The sequence below is a fragment of the Lemur catta genome, chromosome 3 (genome assembly GCF_020740605.2).
Source record: "Lemur catta isolate mLemCat1 chromosome 3, mLemCat1.pri, whole genome shotgun sequence".
In the NCBI taxonomy this organism is placed as follows: domain Eukaryota; kingdom Metazoa; phylum Chordata; class Mammalia; order Primates; family Lemuridae; genus Lemur; species Lemur catta.
The window spans coordinates 59,015,245-59,031,894 of NC_059130.1; the positions used below are offsets into that span (position 1 = coordinate 59,015,245).

At 35.8% G+C, this 16,650-nt stretch overlaps 1 protein-coding gene across 1 annotated transcript in view; it reads left to right on the forward strand.

Moving 5' to 3' along the window:
• COL24A1 (collagen type XXIV alpha 1 chain) overlaps positions 1-16,650 on the forward strand; it is a 330,570-nt gene that overhangs the window by 256,255 nt on the left and 57,665 nt on the right. Inside the window, exons 44-47 of the mRNA XM_045547618.1 lie at positions 18-71; positions 183-236; positions 6,981-7,034; positions 8,181-8,288. Of these exons, the coding sequence (XP_045403574.1) occupies positions 18-71; positions 183-236; positions 6,981-7,034; positions 8,181-8,288 (270 nt within the window). The remainder of the gene's footprint in view (positions 1-17; positions 72-182; positions 237-6,980; positions 7,035-8,180; positions 8,289-16,650) is intronic.

Genomic DNA, 16,650 nt, shown 5'->3' on the forward strand with positions numbered 1-16,650 from the left:
ATCTTTTCCATTCCTAGGGTCATGTGGGTGTACCAGGATTAAGAGGTGCCACTGGACAACAAGGAGCCCCAGTATGTTTTGAAATCATTCTTTGTAATTCTGGCATTTTTAAAAAATTAACATTGATATAACTTATTTGGTCTCTGCTTCATATATGATTTCTGTTTTGGTTCCAATTAAAGGGCGAGCCAGGTGACCAGGGTGAACAAGGACTAAAAGGAGAGAAAGGATCTGAAGTAAGTTGACATTGTTTAAGACAATTTGAAATTTATTGTTAGCTTAGACAGTAAGGGCACAAGGAATTGCTATTGTAAGTCAAATGATCATTCATCCCTCCAGAAAAGGGATCACTTTAGGCCTCTAAATAGAGTGTTTATCAGTAATTGTGCTGAAACATAATTATTGATTGAGTCATATGTTTTTACTGTCATCCAAATTTTCCTTTACCACCAGTCTATTCTGGCTTTGTGAAAATTGCCTAAGGTTTTCCCAAACTTAGTCTCTTCTTGAGGTTTCAAACAGAAATACCAACAAGCCTTAAAAACAGCATTGTAGAGAAAAACATATCAATCAAACCTATATAGTTGTTTTAGAAGGTGTTAAAGAAAAAAATTATCCAGTGATATTTGTTAAAGCATGATAATATTCAGGACTATTGTGACAGGTACAGAAATCACTGCAATGGAATTTTGCAATGGGAAAGAGAGACTGGGCTCAAATCTGAATATAGCAGGGGGCAAGTGGGAATTTATAGCCTAGGAGCAGAGCAGGTATCAGTGAATAGAAAATTACTCAGAGAAAACATCATGGGTAGGGGAAATTCTGGTTAAACCAACCTAACAAGATTCTTGTTGACGACAGGACAGGATGATCAGACATCACCTGGGGAATGGTAGAGGATTAGATATCAGATATCGAGGGTGATCAAGTATCAAGGGTAGGAGTTCTTGCTAAACTGATGTAGCAGGGTTCTTTGCTAAAACTGGATTTTACAAGGAAGTGCACAGATGGGCCTAAGAGAAGGTTTGGGAGCCTGACTAAAGTCTGGCCAAGCAAAGAATCTTTGTCACAGGGTGAGGGTGGAGATAGTAATTTGCCGATGAGATGCAGACTCATAATTGGTTTAAAAGATATTTTTCCTTAAGAAAAATTAATTATTTGTTTTCAAGCAAATGAAAACTTTGTTGGTTTATTGAATTTAGCTTTCTCTTTTCCTATGCACTGATAAACGTTGCCTCAACCTTAGTAACTTAGTAACTGGCTTTGTCATTTGCACCTCCAGTTAATTTTCCTGCTTTTCATGGCATTCTGATGTGCTATTGATTTTAAATGAAATTCTCAAGAAAATGGACTGTAGTTTAATAATAAATTAGATGAGGATGGGTAAAATGTAATGAATTTGAGATCATGTTTCTCCTAATTTGTTGATTAGTCAGTCTTCAACCATACTTGCGTTTCCCACTTGGTGGGAGTAAGTAATAAAATGGAGTGGAATCAGGTATATTAACTAGACATTCACTCATCTAGCAGCCATTTTGAATAGTCTTGGCATCTACTCAGTAACTTCCTGTCAGGTTCATTAAGAAATAAGAAATAAAAATATTCCATGTTAGGCAAGCCTGAACAAGAAAACATATAGAGAAATAAAATAGCTGCCACATTTATTTAGAATTTTTAATATACAAATTAGAAAAAGCCATGGAAAAAACTGTGAACCTAGAGCACTGCTACAGCTGTCAGGCTGCTTCCTTATGTTCTCATTAAGTGCCTGAGAATCCAAGTATTCTCCAAGGTTTTATCCTAAAATGTTTAATTTTTTACAATTAATACTTTAATATTTACAAGTTTTATTTTTCCTCTTTGACATATATCAGGAGGAAGAAATTTTCTGATGCTTATATATGTTAAAAGTATGCTAATGAAAATCAAATACTCTTACTAGACAACTGCCTCTCCAGCCTGCATGGTCAGCTGTCCCTGGGTGTTAGAGCTGAAAGGTACTAAGTCATAGTTAAAATTCTATATAATTCAGGGGAACTAGCTCTTTCCTACTTTGGTCAATGTTGGCAAACAACCCAAGCACATATTAAAAAGTGTCTTAGAATTTGAAATAGTATTAATTGCTATAAGAAAAACCATTGGCTGGGCGCGGTGGCTCACACCTGTAATCCTAGCACTCTGGGAGGCCAAGGCAGGAGGATCATTTGAGCTCAGGAGTTCAAGACCAGCCTGAGCAAGAGCAAGACCCCGTCTCTACTAAAAATAGAAAGAAATTATCTGGACAACTAAAAATATATGGAAAAAATTAGCTCAGCATGGTGGCGCATGCTTGTAGTCCCAGCTATCCGGGAGGCTGAGGCAGGAGGATCACTTGAGCCCAGGAGTTTGAGGCTGCTGTGAGCTAGGCTGACACCACGGCACTCTAGCCCGGGCAACAGAGTGAGACTCCGTCTCAAAAATAAAAAAGAAAAAAAAGAAAAAAAAAAAAAGAAAAACTATTGACTGTGTATGATTCACTAGGGACACCTTCAGTGGTCAGATGAGCCCTGTCCAATTGCTATCATCCTGTTTTTGCAAAGCTTTAAAGTTTTTTTTTGTTTGTTTGTTTGTTTTAGATTTGAAAATGGCCCTTTAAAATCATCTGAATAACCCTCTCATTTTTCAGTTGAAAAAATTTAAATCCGAGGGAGATTATGAGTTACATAACATCATAGAACTAATTAGCAGCAGAACCAACACTAGAAACTTTATTTCCTGGCTCCTATTATTATATAAAAGCCTTCTATTATTTTTAAATCTTTTGTAAATTAAGTGAAATATGATTGATTTTACTAAATCAACTAATTCATTTATTGGGCAACTATAAAGAAAAAGAGCAAGTCAAAACCAATTACAGAACCAGTACTTTTTTAAAAAGACTTTTGTAATGCAAATATGAGTGAACTGTCCTATAATGGCTTTCAAAGACCAAGACTCAAGCCAAAAATCTCCCAAAACTAAATTCCAGATTTTAGTGAATTGAAATTTCTTAGTTAAAAAGAGAATACTTCTTGCTTAACTCTCTAAATCTATGTTTGCTTTATAAAGCTGCTCTCTCAAAAGAAGTTAGAACCAGCAAAGAATTGCAATAATGGTCCTTCAGCTTCATTTAAACAAAACAAACAGAGTTTGGACTATCATGGTATATTTTAAAATTTCCCTTATCAAAAGAACTAGACTACTTTATCTAGTAGTCTGAACAGAAGGCTCTTTGAATGAATCTGATTTCAAATGGGCCACTCTATATATTTTTCAATGCTACTAAGGCAAAAGAGAAAGTGCAATTTTATACCTACTCTAAAGACTAAGTAAAATTCATTTGCCTTTCCTATTATGAGAACAGAAAAGTCTATTTATTGATTTATGAAGTACTTATATTTAAATAAAATAATATGACTAAGTTAAGTTTGAAGTAACGTAGAATACTTCTACCTTTATCGTATTTGAATTTGGGGAATTGATTGAAAATTGACTTCTTTTTCCTTCTTATGGTACCAACTCAATCAATCATCTACTAACAACTTTTATTACAACATGTTTTCTTTGCCTTTGGTCCAGTCTGTAATTTCCTACTGAACAGACCACCTCTGTGTAGGACTAATGTTTAGTAATGTTTAGCTCTTGGTTTAGTTATATGACTATCCAGTAATTCCAACTTTGAGTTTTTTTTAAATGCACAAATTCAAAAAGGCACTGTCTTAGTCATTTTGAGCTTCTATAACAAAGTATCATAGATTAGGTAGTTTATAAACAACAGAAATTTATTTGTCAAGGTTCCGGAGGCTGAAAGTCCAAGATAGAGTACCAGCATGGGTAGGTTCTGTAAGGGTCCTCCTCCATGTTTCAGACTGCTGGCTTCTCATTGTGTCCTCACATGGCTGAAATAAAGAGCTCTCTGGGGTCCCTTTCATAAGAGCACTAATCCCATTCATGCAGGCTCCACCTTCATGACCTCATTATCTCCAGAAGCCCTCACCTCCTAATACCATTAGACATTACCATTACTGTTAGGATTTCAACATATGAATTTGGGGGCACAGAAACATTCAGTTCATAACAGGTAACAGTGTTCTATACTTAGATAATCATACGTATTTAAAACCTCCATAGTAGAACTATGGTTTTTCTAGCTGGCCTATGTTCTTTTAGTTAGGGTGACAATAATTGTAATAAGGAAATCTTTCCTGGACCAAAAGTGTAAGAACAGCAGAGACCATAGTCTTACTTGTTAAACACTTGTAGTGTTCAATAGATTTTGCCATAATTCTCCTACTATAATTAACAAAATATACTGTTAAAATATTTTTCATATTCATAATTTTTCTTTAGTGTTATTCTGTTGTGAGCTGCTGCTTCCTGATGCCCATCCAAGTCTGAATAACTTTCTAGTTTTCATGATAATAGCCCAATAGATGTAGATTTCAAGATACAATCTTTAACTTTTTCTGAAATAATCCCTCACAAAATGTTCACCCAAAAATGTAATTGATTTGTGATAATATGTAAATCTCTTTGTTTTTATTTTGTTATTTGAATGGTTGGAATAAGACATATACATGTATGATATACCATAATAAAAATATACATTTGTTTATGTTCTTTATAATAAAACTCAACATCAGTCCTGACTGCCCATCCTTCCTGGTGGTGGGATCCTACTTGGTGGAAATCTAATCAACTGACTGCCTTTAACCCCATCCACTCAAATACCCTGCGTTTGATTTAGAGTTTTCCCCATTCACTCTCCTCAAGTTTGCAGTTACAATCTGGGTGGCAGCGATGGGGAAGGGGAGTGGGAAGTGGGTTTAGTCTTCAGTCATCATCTATTCACAGTGGCATCCACTGAAACGCACATCATCCTTTTTGGCCCCCAGTTACCATCGTCCCACCATGTTAGTATCTATCTACCTTAGCCCTCCTGGCAGAAGTTCTTTGACCTATGCTGGCATGTACAGCTATTTTCTCATCTCAAGTGCAAGGTCTCCTCAACTCTCTGGGCCTTATTCTTCTGTTCTTGGCCACTTGGAAATAACATTCTGCTGCTCCCCACACCATGCAGGGCAATTGGGGGACTCAGAGAAACTTTCTTAAGCCCACTGTCCTATGTATCTCATGCAGAAATTTCTACTCTATTGCTGACACTCAGTGTACCTTATGTGGAATTAGACAACATCTGTGTGCCCAGAACCCCAAACTTGGAGTATTAATGATGCTACCCATGCCAGGACTAGAGGGCAGGATAGGGCAAAGATCCTCAGAGATCCCTGTCAGCATCCAACAGTCTTGCTTCTCTTCTACTCCTCCTCTTCCCTTTCCCCAACTTGAAGATCTTTATATCCCCTTACATAGGAAAAACTCTCTTCCATTATTATTATTATTCTAAATCTGTTATTTATGGCATAAATTTTATGACTGTGAGTCCTTTATAAGCTTGGTTTTTGATACTCAAAGATAGACTTTTTAATATTTAAGGGTCAGGCTTTTGTATTTGAAAAGAATGATTTTGAAACTGAAAATGTATTACCCCCATCATGAGTTTCACTGAACTATTTTGAAATTCATAAGCCAAGGAAAAGTATATTTTGAAAATCAAAAGTGTAGAACAGATATATCTCTTTGCATTATTGTGAAGAAAATACCACCCTGGTTAACATATTTGAATATTATCATGATTTGTGTGCTATTTAATTAATGCTATTCAAGATGACTGAAATCAGACCTATTTTCACTATTTAAAATAATATTTATTTGCTTATTTTACTTTTTTATTGTGTTCTGAAAGACATATTTTACTATAGAGATCATATGTTCCAGAACTTATACATACTTCAGTTAAACCCAGGTCACCAACTATCCCATTTTCTGGTTTCCTCACCTTTAGAAAGACTTTGCATTAGTGACTGTTAGAGTAAGTATTATAAAATAATTTTCAGAGTTGGAGGTAGAACCCTTGATCCATATATCTCCCCAGTATCAAATTCTAACAAAGTTGGATTTTTATCTTTTACAGAAAATGTTCTTTTAGTCTGTGATAATATATGCTACTTCTTCCTAAAACGGTTAAGCTCATTTTCAGAAACTGTGACATCTTCTGAAGTTGCCTCTTTTGTTGTTTTTGTTCAGTTGAATCTTTAGCACAATTTGTCTTCATATTTTAATAACTTAACATCCCATTTTGGTGGAATTATCCTGTTTGTGAGAACTTCTCATGATTTCTGAGAAATGTGTCTGGTAATGACAATATGATTCTTTTTCTTACTTGTGAACCAGGTCACCTTTTCCACATTTTTCTTCTTAAAATACTTTCAGGATGTCATCAGAACAAGGGCATGATTTGCAAAGGCAAAGTTCCTAACTAGCCTGGCAGACCAGTTACTGCTGAATCAATTATGATTTAAGACATCTCACACATGGAAAAACAAACAGTTCCGTGGGAAATAAATATCTTTTCCTTGAGTCACAAGTATGTTGTTCTCTGTGCTTCCAGAGAAGCACATTTTCAGGCTATCGGTTCATGTCCCTCACTACACTGCAAGTGCCTTGCAAGCAAGAACTTTGCCTTTGCATTCCCAGCATATAACAGGATCCCTGATACATAATACTGAATGAATGTTTACTGAATTAAGTATTTAGACACTTTCAAAAGGAAACAGAGGCCATTCCTGAAAGTGGGGACATTTATTAAATAATCTATTCAGTTCCCTTTTAGAACTATGATTTAAATTCTAAAATTATAGAATTTGGAGGTAGAAGGAAATTCATAGATGAGCTGGTCAAATTCTCTCATTTTCAGATGAGGGTGACTCCCAGGAGGTAAATGGCAATCCCAGTGATATACAACTAGTTAGTGCCATAGCATCCAAGTCCCGGTGTTCTTTTCTATGGCTTCAGTTTAAGTAAATTTATTACAGTCAATTGACAACTGTGCTTCCCATTTTTAGGGTCAACAGGGGAAAAAAGGAGCTCCTGGTCCTTCTGGGAAGCCTGGAATTCCTGTAAGTAACAGGCCTCTTTCATCTTTCTTGCTTTTCTAAATAGAATTGGCAACTTCAGCAAGCAAAATGTTTGGGGCCAGTTATGTCACATTGGATAAAATCAATTTGTCTTGAAAAAAAAATTTAAGCCCATCCTGGAACACAGAGGGAACAAAATGTGACTATTATCTTAAAACCAAACTTGCTGTTTAAATATAAGTCCCTGCAATTGAAGGATGCTATTTTCCTGTGTTATGGAGCTCTCCCTGTGGACTCATCCTTCTCCCTGACAGTGAACCGCTGAAAAACAGGGAACTTGGAATCATGAATAAGTGAATTGTGACAAAGGTCAGAGATCCTCAAGCAAAATTAAAAAGACATGAGCTAGGATTTTAATTGGAAGACTCGGCCTCTCATTCTCCTGGCAAATAGAATAAAAAGTATTAGAAACCTTTTATAAAATCTTTTCATCACAACAAGATTTATCTTACCTTAGCCATCAGTTTCCTCTTCTGACCAGGCAGATATGTGTTGACTGACTTGTGAGCAAAGACTTCCTACTGGTGTCCCCTAGCCAAGGCTTAGATGCCTGCTGTGGGTGGCCTGTGTTGGTTCAAAAAATTAGAGAAAATGAATGTAAATTATAAGCACATTCAGATCAGAGATTCTTACAGATAAAATTCAGTTTCCCAAGAGTAGAATCAAAATGTTTAGATCTTTCTTCAGTCATATGATTATCTGCTTCAAAGTGGCAACAAAAAGAGCCATAATTTGTTTCTTGGAAAAATAACACAATAAAAGGTTTTGCAGATGGCGAATGACAGCTTGTATCCTAGCTGACAGGTGCATATAGCTGATCTTTTCTCCACAGCTGTATAAAGCATTGGCTGGCACAATGAGAAATACCAGAGAATTACGTGAAGGCTCAAAAAGTTACACAGTAACTTGCCAATTAGCTTAGTATCTCTGTTTAGGGAACTTTTAAAGATAGGTATCTGTTGAATCCAAATAGTAAATCATTAAGGAACATAGGAAACAGAGAAAAATTTGTCCTAGGACAAAGTATAAAAATGTAAAGTCCCCCCCTTAATAAATAAAAAAGGGTATTTGTCATTTCAACATCTGTCTAGCATCTCTCTATAATCCAAATACTTTTTAATTATCAAGGGACTTCCAGGCCCACCTGGACCAAAAGGCATGCAAGGATACCATGGAGCAGATGGCATTTCAGGAAACCCTGGAAAAGCTGGGCTACCAGGAAAACAGGGACTTCCTGTGAGTAGTATGAATATCTCTTTGCTCTTTATTTCTTATGCATAAGTGTCTCCTTGCTAGACCATAGTTACTTCTGCTGTCTTTCATAGCTTTGGCATTGGCTTAGATTAAGCCAATCATTTCTTTAATAGTTATTTTGGAATTGTATTTATGATTTCCAGGGAATGGCAATGGATATATTCTCTTGGGTATTTTATATCTAATAACCTGTAGTTTTATTAATTTATTCCATTTTATACATATAAAAGCTTGTAAAGAAGAACTATAAAGAAGTAAAATTTTAGGGGCTACATTACCTGGCTGTGCTCTGAGCTCATCAAAGGTTTTAAGCCTCTTTTGAAACATTTAGGTCTTGGCAGTAACTAAAGATAAGTTCTATCAAAAATAATTTTCCCTTTACTTTTATAGATCAGTATTTTACAAGAATTATATGAATGTTTCCTCTATGTCCATCTAGTGATGATGTAATATTATAGATTCACTTATTTTTATGCAAATTTCTGTGTTATTTGACCAGAAATTTAAACATCATATTTTTTCCTTCACTTAGCCATTTTTCCCTCTTTCCTTCCATAATATCATCCCAATCCAGTTATTTTGTTATCCTAGATTATGCTTTCACTCGAAACATTAGAAGAATAATTAACCACATACTTTTAAAACACAGTAAAATTTACCCTTTTACATTTCCACTATTTGGATATGGTTATCTGTTATTTGTTGTTCTTTAATAATATATCAATCCTAGTTGTTTATTCAAATCTAGTATGGTGCTATACCTAAATTCAAACCCAAATTAATATTCTTTTGAACTACGGTGAGTTATCTCATTTGTTGAAAAAAAAAACCTATGAAATTATGACCTAACGAATTTAATTATTTCAGAAATAAGTATCTAGTAAGAGTCTATCTGATAAGATGAATATTTTTAAGGATTCTTAACGTGGTTTCTATTTGTTTTGGAAGAAGAATGTCAGAACATCAGAGCATCAGGTTAAGGCCTAGAAAACTTTGACAGCCAGGCTGAGGTTTTCAATTAAAATAGGCATTTTTTTAGACTTCTGCTCATAGTATCAGTCTGATTAAAAGAGGTCTTTCATTTGAGATCACAGTCTTAATGGGAGCTCATGCACTGAGCCTGAATCTTCGTGTTATTCTCCTGGCTCACCATTTGATAGTCTGACAATGAGACTGTGAAATTATAGAAATGTAACAGTAAAACCTTTTGAATTGGTCTGAAGTTCTGCATTTTTATGGAGTAAATTTTACTGAGAAATGTGATAGTACATCTTTTCCTATTACTTTGAATATGATTTTGAAGAGTTCAAACAAGGAAAACTGCATTTGAAAATATGTTTCTTGCTGCTACATATAAGTTAATTATGGAGATGGCATATATGTAGATGTGCCCAGTAGTGACTATAGTTAATAATAATATATTATATAGTTACAAATAGCTGGAAGGATATTGAATATTCCCCAAAGAAATGACAAATGTTTGAGATGATGGATATGCTAATTACCCTGATCTGATCACTATACATTGTATGTATTAAAATATCACTAGGTGCCCCATGAATATATGTGAATATTATTTGTCAATCAAAAAAATGAAAAAAGTGAATTGTAAATACTAATCATGGCAAATAAATTTAATTACTTCATTAATATATTAGTAATAGTTATTGTTTAATAGGAATAGGAAGTCATTTTTTTCTCAGGCTAAAATACTACTAATTTAGATATTCCTTCCAGATATGTATAATAGAAACCAGTATCCTACATATATGTGTTTAACAAGAATGCAAGATATTTGGTATATGAGGTATCCATCAAAACATTAGTCGTCAGTTATTTTTTATGTCAGGTCATTTAATGGTTCATTGTGATAAGCAGCTTCTTTCTGGCAATATGTGATACATAAAGATCCTATAGGAAGGACTGAAAATTCCATGGAATGAAAACATTGATATGGATTATAAAATTATGAACTGTTCTCTAGTGCGTGAAAACTGCAGTGTGGCAACTGATTGTTATCTGCTTCTATTAATAGTTTCTAGCAAGAAAGTAGACATTTTCTAACAACTCTACATGGTACTTCAATAGTGAGGTAATAATTAAAGGACAATAATTTAATGGCTAAGTAAAGCCAACACAGAAAACACTAAATTAATGCAAATAAGATGCTGATTCCATTCAATGGCACTCTAAGCCTTATTCCTAGAATCTGTCACACTAGTTTTATTGACTGTGTGGGATTATGCATTATGCAAAAGATTATGCATGAAGTCAAACACCAGTTCTGTCTAGAATAGACAAGAATGAAGGGGACATAAGGCCAGATGATAAGGCTATAGGACTTTGGGATATTAGCCAGGGCTGTTTGATTGCAAACAGCAAAAATCTACTCTGGTTAACTTAAGCAGAAAACTGGGTTGCTTATACAATCATCAAAAAGGCTGGATATTGAGGGTCAGAAACCAGTCTGAAATTAAGGAGTGCTTGTTACAAGACACCCCAGGCAAGGAGCAGTCTAATTAGGATGCTACCAATGTCAGTGGCACCAGTTGACACTGCCACCATTGGACTCTCAGTGCCAGTGCTACTTCACTACATGTGATTTCTAAACTGTCATGCATCTTCATGCAACTTCAAGATTTGGAGACCTAAATGAGAGTGTCCAGTAATTTGAGCTAAGCCACCTGCCAGAGTCCCAGATGCCAAAGGAGAAAGAAAAAAAAATCTTTCAACTTTTGCTTTTTTATTAGCATTTTTCACCCCCTCTCTTTGTCTTTTACCCTAGGTACAGGTTAGGCTAATCATATTAATGAATTTATGGCATATTAGCCCCCAGATTTTGCATGTATGTACTCTTTGACTGATTTCCTTTAATCCCCCCTCTCATTCCCCTCTCCCTAAAATAGTCAACTATTTTATGTATTTTAGTGTATAATTTTATCTGAATGTGTTCTTCCAAAAACATACTGTTGTTTATAAATTCACCTTTAATTATGGGAATGATATTAGGCCATTCTGCTTTTTCACTGAGCACTAGGTTTCTAAAATTCATTCATATTGCTATAGGTACATCAGCTCTGTCTCTCCTAACTGATGTATAATTCTTCGTGCTATGTATCAACTACATTTTAATTACCAGAAGAACTTTCAGTAGGAGCAGCAAATCCATATCTAGAATATGTGTCTACCCCTGTGAGGACAATAGCATCTAGCTCCAACTGATAGCCTCAGAGAGCATTGCTATGTTGGGAGCTCAATGTTGGCCTCTGTTTTTGGCAGGTTTGGCAGTCACCAAGGGTGGTAGCCAAATCAGCCTTGGTGAAGAAAAGTTCACATTATTGGATTTCTGCCTATGGGCCCATTGAACAACCACCGTAATTACTGTAGGAAAAGGTTAACTGACATCCATTAAAGGTCCATCTTGTTTACCTGATTATTGAAAGCCTATTCTATAGAGGGTGCTCTCTGGTAAAAATTATGGAATATAATTGTCTTTACATTGACTCCATTTTGAGAGGTCCATCTAAATGCATCTTCCTCAGACCTACTCACCATTAATCTTTTAGTCTTATCATTGTGAAGTGCCTGGCCAACCAGCCAACCTGTTAGCCCCTACTCTCTGAATTAGTGTAGATCTGTATTCCAAGCCATCTCTCCATCAAACTATGTATATTGTCCCAAGTTCTGCCCACTGGAAAGAGTTCCCTTTACCGATATCTTTCAGGCTTTAATGCAGCAGCATCCACTTCTGGCTGATGTTGACAATCAATGCAGATCTATCCATAAATCAGGCCTGATCTTTTTTTCTCCTCCTTTAACTGGTAAATTCTCTAGGAAGGCTGAAGGAAGAATATCAAACAGTAGAAACAAGTATCATAGAAATCTGAATTGCCTGCCTGCCTTTGCATTTTTTCTGTGCTTTCTGCACCTTCTAGGTCCCAGTCTCAATATATGCCATTTCCATTTAAGAGTAGAATGCTGGGGTGCACATCCAATTTTATGGTTCGATGGATTACATACTACCCAGTTTATAATAGATTGGAGCATATAGCCATTTGATCTCCCAGAGTCATTCAGTTTCAACCAGAGCAAGCTCAGAGCTGCATTCCAAATAGGAAATTACATTTGACAGAGAGAGCATGACCTATCACCAAAATCTTGTGGATATAAGATGTGATTCTCTTATGGGAGACTACCAAAAGGCCCGCATAGCATTTCTACTGGCTACAGACCCTTCTGATGTTATTAGATCTGTACAGTCATAAGGCCAAATAGCAGTGGAGCTTATTACATAGCATCCCTAATCTACTGCAGAGCCTATTCTTGTTCTGGGTCCACTCAAAACTAGCACCTTGGCAGAGGACTTAAATAGATGTTTTTCCAAAGAAGATAGACAATGACCAATAATCCCCTGGAAAGATGTACAACATCATTATCATTAGGGAAATGCAAATCAAAACCATAATGAGATACCATTTCCCACACATTAGGATGCTATTATTAAAAAAAAAAACAACAGGCCAGGCGCAGTGGCTCATGCCTGTAATCCTAGCACTCTGGGAGGCCGAGGTGGGTGGATCGCTCAAGGTCAGGAGTTTGAGACCAGCCTGAGCAAGAGTGAGACCCCATCTCTACCAAAAATAGAAAGAAATGATTTGGACAGCTAAAAATCTATATAGAAAAAATTAGCCGGGCATGGTGGCACATGCCTGTAGTCCCAGCTACTCGGGAGGCTGAGGCAGTAGGATCGCTTAAGCCCAGGAGTTTGAGGTTGCTGTGAGCTAGGCTGATGCCACGGCACTCACTCTAGCCCGGGCGACAAAGCGAGACTCTGTCTCAAAAAAATAAAATTAAATTAAATTAAAAATAAAAATTAAAAAAAATAAAAATAAAAAATAAACAGTAAATAACAAGTGTTGGCAAGATGGTAGAGAAATTAAAATGCTAGTGCATTGCTGTTGGGAATATAAAAGGATGCACAAACTGAAAAACACTTCCTCACTATGTGCCACTATGGCACTTCCTCAAAATATTAAATACAGAACTATCATATAATCCAGCAATTCTACTTCAAGTATATGCCCCAAAGAATTGACAGCAGGGACTTACTTAAAAATATTTTTATTTTATTTTTAAATAACTTTTCTATATATTTAAAGTATACAATATGATGTTATAGGATACATATAGGTAGTAAAAAGGTTACTGTGGTGAAGCAAATTAACTTATCCATTATTAAATATACTTCCACACCAATGTTCATAGCAGTGTTATTCACAATAGCCAATAGGTGGAAACAACCCAAATGCCTTTCAGCCATTGAATGGGTAGACAACAGTGGCATAAACATACAATGGAATATTATTCAACCTTAAATAGGAGGGAAAGGCTGATGCCTACTACAATATGGATGAAACTTGAAGGACATTGTGCTAAATGAAATAAGCCAGACACAAAAGGATGACTCTTGTATGATTCCACTTAGATGGGTACCTAGAGTAATTAAATTCATAGATACGGAAAATAGACATAGAGTTTTGGGGAAAGGAGAGAATGGAGAGTTATTGTTTAATGAGTACAGAGTTTCAGTTTTGGAAAATAGAAAGTTCCAGAGGTGAATGGTGATAGTTGTACAACAATGTGAATGTACTTAATTCCACTGAACTGCACACCTAAAGATGGTTTAAATGGTAAATTTGATGTTTTATACATATTACCACAATAAAAAAAAAAAACAGCAACCTTGCAAGTTACCCAGACACCCTGAGCCATGTGTCCCTTTATGTATGACTAGTCCCTTGGACTTTATGATGAAAGAAACTGAGATGAATTACAGTAGTGTTAAATATTGCTGCAGTATACCTCCCAGGGCCATGAAGTTGAATGGTAGCAGGTATTGCCATTAGTAACCAATTAGCTATCAGATCGTAAGTTATCATCTGCTGCTTTTTAGCATTTTCACAGGATAAATTAGAAAAATTTTACATTCATACTTAAGATATTAGGATGTCATAATTGTTGAAATGTTTATATTCATCAAAATAAAAGCAATAACTTTTCCCAATGTTTGCAAATGTTGTTGGTATTTATGAATATGGAAATGTTTTCTATAAATGTCTCTTCTCTGTAGAATATTTGATATGAAATTAGAATTGTAATGCTTTATAAGGAATCATTCTATTGTTCAATGAAATTAGGCAGCAATGGCTAAATGGTCATTAGGGAAAGTTATTTCTAAGAGAATTATTTCTGAAATCTACTGTGGCCATAGAAAAACTACTTAAGTGAAAATAATACCATCTCTAAGTACTAGCGAGTTCCCTGGAATATTTTCAACCAAGGATAAGGACATCATTCTATTGGGTTTTTTTTTTTTTTTTTTTTTTTTTAATTCATGGCACCATGGTGTTTCTTGGCTCACCTTTAAAGACTGCTGGGTTTTTCCACTGAGAAAAATATTTATTCTGGGATTTCTAGCATTATGCAACTGCCTGATTTTCCTAAACAATGTTCTTTCTTTTTTTGATGTGGCCAAGGAATTAAAGAATTCCTGGCATATTCACTCTGCAGTTTCAATGGTTTTTCAAGGTCATGTGACTATAACTGAAAGATAGTATTGGGGCTCACAGTTGCCTATGTGAATTTCCTGCTGTACAAATGAGTGTTTTGAGGCCAGTCAACTTAGCACATCTGTAGTAAATGAGTGTAGCATGCTGTTTTCATTGTGTTGGACTTCTGTACAAGCATAGTACCTCAATCATTTAGGAAAAATGAAAACAACTTTTCCTTGCAAAGATCATAAATCCATTTTTCACCAAAAGGGAGGCTTACCAGTCTTTTTTTTTTTTTTTCTATTGCTGCTACTAATAAAACTGGTCATTGGAAAGGGTGGAAAGAAACAAAACTAACAACTTGACTTGGGATAAATCAAGGCCTTTCAATCTTGACTTTGCCATTTGTCAGGTGAACACAGGCTTAAGTGTTGTCTAAAATGAGATTCTTGTCTTAAAAGAACATTGAAAATCTTGAGTTTTCCATTTGTGGATTGTGTCCAATGTAAGGGGAAAAACATACTTCATCAGCCCCCCGTAATCCAAGCATAGAGTAGCAGGACCACCATGAAAGCTTCTATTAGGAACACCAGCCACTCTGCCACCCATCTGGGCTGAGTGCTCCCTAGTTTATGAGCTAGTCACACTAAAGAAACTTCTATTTCTAAGAAGATACATTTCTTTTCTTCACAGTATTTTGGAGAAAGAAACAATACCCGCATTGGCCAGATCTACATTTAGCAAATCCTGTCAACTCTTGATTATTAATAGGTTGATTATCCAGTTATGGTTCATCCTGATTGCTACTTTCTCCCTCTTCTCCCCCCTGCTGCTTGTTTTGGCCAATTTTCTGCTCATTAGGAACTCTTCCAGAACAGACAAAGCTCAGTCTATTTGGCTTCTTATTAGTAACAAAATGAAAGATTTGCTGCAGGGTGTAATCTTCCCATTTGAATCTTCAATGACTCCCAGTGAAAAAAAGTTCCTACACTTTATGGGATGATGTTCCTTCATGATCTGACCTTTGTTTACATTTCAGGCTTATATTCTACCTTGATCCTCATGTGTGCTGTGCATTTTTAAATCATAATAAGAGCTAGCAGTTATTAAATGCTTACTATATGCCAGGCACTCTTCCAGATGTTGAATATGTATTAAGTTATTTAACCTTCACAAAACCCCCATGAAGTAGACATAGCTATCGTATCCAGTTTACAGGAAAGGAAGCTGAGACTCAGAGAGACTAAGTAACTTGCCCAGGGTCACACAGACAAGTAATGGAACCAGAATTCAAACCAGGCAGTCTAGTTTCAGTGCCCATGTTTTTAACCACCATGCTATACTCCTTCACATATGCTTAGTTACTTAGACATCCACCAAATTCTGTTATTTCCCTTACTTTCTTGCCTTTGTGTATGTAATTTATTCCCTCTGCTTTGAATGCTTTTCCATCTTTCCCTGTAACTTTACGATGATCTTTTAGGACTTAATTGAACTGTTACCTCCTTCACGCACTCTTCCAGTCTGAGTTAAGCATGTCTGCTGTGAACTTCTGCACCCTCAGTGCACTGCCTTCATCAGAGCATGGGTAATATGGATGCTAATTACTTGTCTTCATGTCTTTCTCTCCCAAGAGATTGTAAACTCCTGTATAACAGAGATTATGTTTTATTCATCTTTGTATCCCTAGAACTTTGCAGTGTCAGGCCCATAGGAGAAGCTCAATATATATTTGAGGAATGAATGTTCTTTGTATAGTAGCTATGGCCTTGGAGAACTGGGTTTAAAATTTA